The 4,851-nt window shown below is 47.8% G+C and overlaps 1 protein-coding gene across 1 annotated transcript; it reads right to left on the bottom strand.

The window, feature by feature from the left end:
• Positions 1-256: 256 nt before the first annotated feature.
• LRRC30 (leucine rich repeat containing 30) lies at positions 257-1,300 on the bottom strand. Its single transcript, XM_059815796.1, has one exon. The coding sequence runs from the start codon at positions 1,298-1,300 to the stop codon at positions 257-259; it is 1,044 nt and encodes a 347-aa protein (XP_059671779.1).
• Positions 1,301-4,851: the final 3,551 nt, after the last annotated feature.

The raw sequence follows: 4,851 nt of genomic DNA, 5'->3' as shown, positions 1-4,851 counted from the left end.
AGTTGGTTGTTTTGTTTTTTCCTAAAAAAACCAAGCACACCAACACTGAAGGTTACAGAGGTGGCTATTTTTAGAAAGTTTACTCTTCACACACTTAATCAAGACAATCATACTTTACTTGCTTTCCTCCAAGCATTACTAAAGCCATCCACAGTCTTCAGAATCCGAGCATTATGAAGTGGAAATGCCTGTTCAGGAAAGCGCTCTGATACGACTGAGTCTTGATGACAGGCTTAATCCCAAGTTCAGCGGAAACTCAGTTGTGCTCCTTTTTCTCCCTGAGGTAGTTGAAGAGGACATCCAGCCCCCCCTCAACGACCTTGGGCAGGGGCCGGGACAAGGGGTTGTGGGCGATGTGGAGGCCTTTGTCCATTGGGTTCCACGCGATGCGTGGCAGCCGGTGTAGCAGGTAGAGGTCGTCCGGGAGACTCTGTATGGCGTTGTAATCAACGTTTAGTAACTCCAGAGTGGTGATGAAGCAGAGGGACCGTGGCAGGGTGCGTATGTTGTTATTCTCTACGATAAAGATTTGCAGATTGACCAGATACTGGACACTCTCTGCGATGTTTTCAAGCCTGTTGGACCCTAGGTGCAAGAAGTCTAAGCTCCTCAGTGCGAAAATGCAGAGGGGAATTTGCACAAAGCGGTTGTTACTGAGGTTCAGTTTCCTCAAGCTTGTCAGGTCAGTGAAGCTCAAAGGCAGTTGCGAGATGCGGTTGTGAGAGAGGCTCAAAACCTCCAGCTTTCTGCACAAGCTGAGCTCTGCTGGCACTTCTGTCAGGCAATTCATATTGACAAACAAGACCTTCAGGTTCCTCAGCAGCCCAATCTCTTTAGGCAGGCACTTGAGGCAGTTTCCACCCAAGTTCAGCACTACCAGCCTGTCCAGTTTCCCCAGTGAAGGAGGAATCACCGCTAGCTGGTTGCGTGAAAGGTTCAGTTTCTGCACCTCGGGCAGTCCCCACAAGAAGTCAGGCGTTCTGGTCATCCCTTTCATTATGAGGCTCAAGCTGACATAACGCAGTCCCCGTTTCAGCAGTGACTTGGGCTCTTTCCCTGAGAGAAGAGCATCTTCCCACGCAGGCAACTTTGGACCTTTCCTCAGAAAAAACATGCTTCTTCGCCCCTCGTTCTTTGAGTGCTCAGTTCCCATAAAACCCCGTATCCCTCCTAGGAGGTGAAGTGAGGTTTTCTTCCCTTGCAAGTGCTGCACCAACATGCAAATGCCAACAGAGGATGACAGCTTGCAGGAGGCGGGAAAGTCAGAGCAAGGAGATAAGGAGGAGCCTGTGAAGTGCATCTCAGTCCACTGGGGCAGTTTCCATAGCTGCTGAGGGAAAGTTTCACTTTTGGGGGCTTATGCTGGTCTTGGTGCACAGTCTGTAATGAAATACCTACTCCTCACTTGTGAGCAAACCTGTTCAATTCAAACTGAATGCCACAAGGCAGCTGTCACTGTCATTTGGCCTGGGCTTTATTAGACAGACATGTATCTTCACTGCAAAAAGGTCACAAGGATGCTGTATATAACTTCACCATGTCAGCTTTCTTGGCTATCCGGTACATACCATGGCTGCAGGACAATTAACAAGAGTGACTTCAAAAAACAAACCAGCAATCTATAGAAGAAAACAGGCAAAAAAAGAAGCCATAATTTCAGCTCAGATTTAAAGGACATTTTCAAAATAATTTTTATTTTGATGTTCCTGATTTCACTGAAATAGTTACCAGACCACCAAAAAAGTTTGCATGCTGCAAAACTGCTGGTAAAGACTTTTCATGTGAGTCCTTGTTTTCTGTTTAGTTAAAAAAAAAAAAGAAAAGAGGATAGGCCTCTTTCTTTTCAGAAAGGGTGCCACCTTCACTGCAGCAGTGACTTTTTTCAGTGGTATCTGCGCCCGCTTGGATGATTGCTTGCTTGCTGCCCACGTTGCCAAGTGTGAGCAGTCATATCGTGCAGTTCTGCCCAAATTACTCTGTCCTAAATGTCCTGTGCTGCTTTCACATGCATCAGCGAGATTTTTGGGGTCTGGTGCTTTTGTGCTGCAGAAAACGTAGCCACTTGATGTCCCTTTCCCCGTGAGCTTTCCTGTCTTTCTGGGCTATTCTGGTGTACAGGGGGACTAGCAGTCAAATAGCTTGAACTATAAATGGCATTTAACTCCAGGATAGAGGGACTGATGGGAGAGGAAGGAAGCAGTGAGGTATAATAATACCCGACAACAGCTGAAGCTAGCTCTGCTGATGAAAGGAAATTGTATTGCTACAGGAATATGCAGTGAGTTTAAACTCAAAGGGACCCTAAAAAGGACACGCAAAAACTTCAGGTACCATCTAAACTAGGTGAAAATTGCAGCAAATAGTACAAGACTTTCAGGGCTTTTCCTCTCCTGTGGATCCGTGGTGATGAAGATGCTTTGCTGCTGCCTGAAAGATTTGGTGATGCATGTACCCGCCTCACAGCTTCGTTTCAGAGATCCTCACCTGAAAACCCTGCGTTAGCTCAGATGTTAAGGAAATATGCACAAAGCTGCAGCTGGGAGTCAGGGCCCTCCAGCAACCTCCCCACAGTCCCTCCCCACACCGCTCAGTCTCTTTTCAGTTTTGGGTCCCTCACAGAGCTGCACCTGCTTGGGAGGAGAAGGGAGAGAGGGGGCACCCCAGCAGTTGTGTCTGGCGAGCGGGGTCCTACAACAGGAGAGGAGCCAGGACCACAGCGAGAAGCACGAGATGGTGGCGAGCTGAGCAAGCTGCACAAAACATGCGCCTTAACAGGACCCCGGGGCATAAAAGCAACTGGTCCTGAGGCTGAAATATTGCATTCCCTGGAGTGCCTGGGCAAGCCTGAAAAGGCCTGAGGCCAATTGTAGCTATTTGGTTAGAGTGGGTTGGCAGCTTGACGGAGAGTCACAGAACCCTCCCTCGCAAGCACTTTCCTCCAATATTTGTCAGTTTGCAAACAAACATTATGTTAAATCCCATCACAGCCATAACATAAGCTCTGACTCAGTGTTCTTGTTAATCATCATCCAAATGTGCTGCCCAAAATGGAGGAGATAACCCTGCCGCTGTAGGCAGAGGAGCCGCTCAGCGGGGGAGAGGAAACCCAAAGGCAGGCCAAGGTCCAGCCAGATTTGGCCCTGCATGACACGTGGACCTAAGGCTAAAATGTGGCCCTTCAGCCCAAGCAGGTGGAGAAGCAAAAATGAGAGCCTTTCACGAGTCCTGACGCTGGGTTGGGTGCCCAGCTGCTGTTAAAAATGCACCTATTATCAGACAGCCTAAATGGATTTGAACAAGGCATTCCATTCTGCAGCAGCAAACACGAAGGGAAGAAAAAAGCCTTTTAGAGAGCATTTACAAAGTTAGGCATTTTCCTTCTTTTAATCGTACTGCTGGAATGAGGAACCTGCTGCAGCCGGGTAGAGCGGCCGGCATCCCTCCCGGCGCGGCTGGGCTCATACGCGTACCCACGTCCCCGCGGTCGCTTCGGAGCTCTTCCTTCTGGAGGTCACTTTTAGTAACAAACAAAACCAAAACACAAAGGAAGCACAGTCCCCTGTAGCCACAGTTCCCCCTTGGCTGGCCAGATATTTTTGGATGAGAACGTCGTCCCCATCTCCAAAACGCATTAGAATTCACTGCCTGGGGACTTGGCATGGCCCAGTCCGGCTTCCCACCACAGAAATCCCCGTTTCCTAACAGTGTGACTCAGCCAAAGTGCTCTGTACCCTTCCCTGGTTTTGCATCATGCCGCCAAGTTGAAACTAAGCCTGCACAGTCTGGGTCGGGCTGTTGTTGGAAAGCGTCACCCGGGGCTCTCTATCAAACGAAAATGCTTGCTCTGCTTCAGTCTCACAGCATCTCCTCCTATTGCATTGCTGTGTCTCCACTGCCTGCCAGGCAGCAGCAGCAGCAAAGGGGATTTATAAAAGAAATTCCACATCTGCAGCTTCCATTGTCCGGTTCCCTTCCTGCCTCCGCGAGTACCGTAACTGCTGCGTGAAGAAAAAAAAAATAACCATTTCCTTTTCTTTGTTCTCCAACAGAAAAACAGGCTATTGAGCACACTTGCAGTTGTGGAGACGGGAAACTCTGAGGTAACCAAATTAAATTCCTTTCTTGAAATCGCCATAATAAAACCACAGTGGCCTCATCTGGACATCTCAGGAACTAAATTTCTGAACAAAAATAGTCCCTTGTCTGTTGGTGTCCTGGACTGGTTTTGTTCCAACACTTTTCAGGTCCCTTTTCTCAGAGTTGCCCACTGCCCTGCCCCACTCTTCACTGCGCTCTGCTCTGGGGACAGACTGATTCCTTTGGGCCTCCCTTAGGTAGCTGGGCCAGTGAAACCCTGACCCGTGTCGACACAGCCTGTCAGAAAGCCGAAATGAATGTCATGCATGCAAGTTTGGCAGGGGAACCCCCCCCAAATCGGTGGGATTTACATGATACAGTGTAGTTGATAATTGCTTCGTGGATTAAACAAAAATGTTAGTGTGCAGGGGGGAAAAAAGACCCAAAATTTGCTGAAGAACTTTGTAGTCTAACTAATATAGTAAGAGAAACTCTACCGTTAGCAATGATAAAGAACTGGTAAGCTGACAAAAATGACAAGCTATATTTTCTGGCGTTCTTTGACAATGTAAATGATTAGATTTCAGGATTGTCAGGCCTGAAAAAAAAAGTGAGATGAGTTCACAAAGACCTGGAATTTTAAAATCTATTATCTATGGGCTCTTTTATTTGCCTGCAGGTATAGAGTCTCTAGAATACGCTTGGGAAACATGTTCAAGCTTTTCTCTGCAGCCAGGCAGGGGGGCTGGACAACTGCATTGTTTTTAAATAAAA

Source organism: Gavia stellata, chromosome 3 (assembly GCF_030936135.1).
Source record: "Gavia stellata isolate bGavSte3 chromosome 3, bGavSte3.hap2, whole genome shotgun sequence".
Classification (NCBI taxonomy): domain Eukaryota; kingdom Metazoa; phylum Chordata; class Aves; order Gaviiformes; family Gaviidae; genus Gavia; species Gavia stellata.
Note: the sequence above shows the minus strand (reverse complement) of the source record. Positions and strands in the feature narration are given on the sequence as shown.

Coding starts and splice junctions, on each gene's coding strand:
- LRRC30 (XM_059815796.1), bottom strand. CDS start 1,300: ATGCACTTCACAGGCTCCTCCTTATCTCCTTGCTCTGACTTTCCCGCC.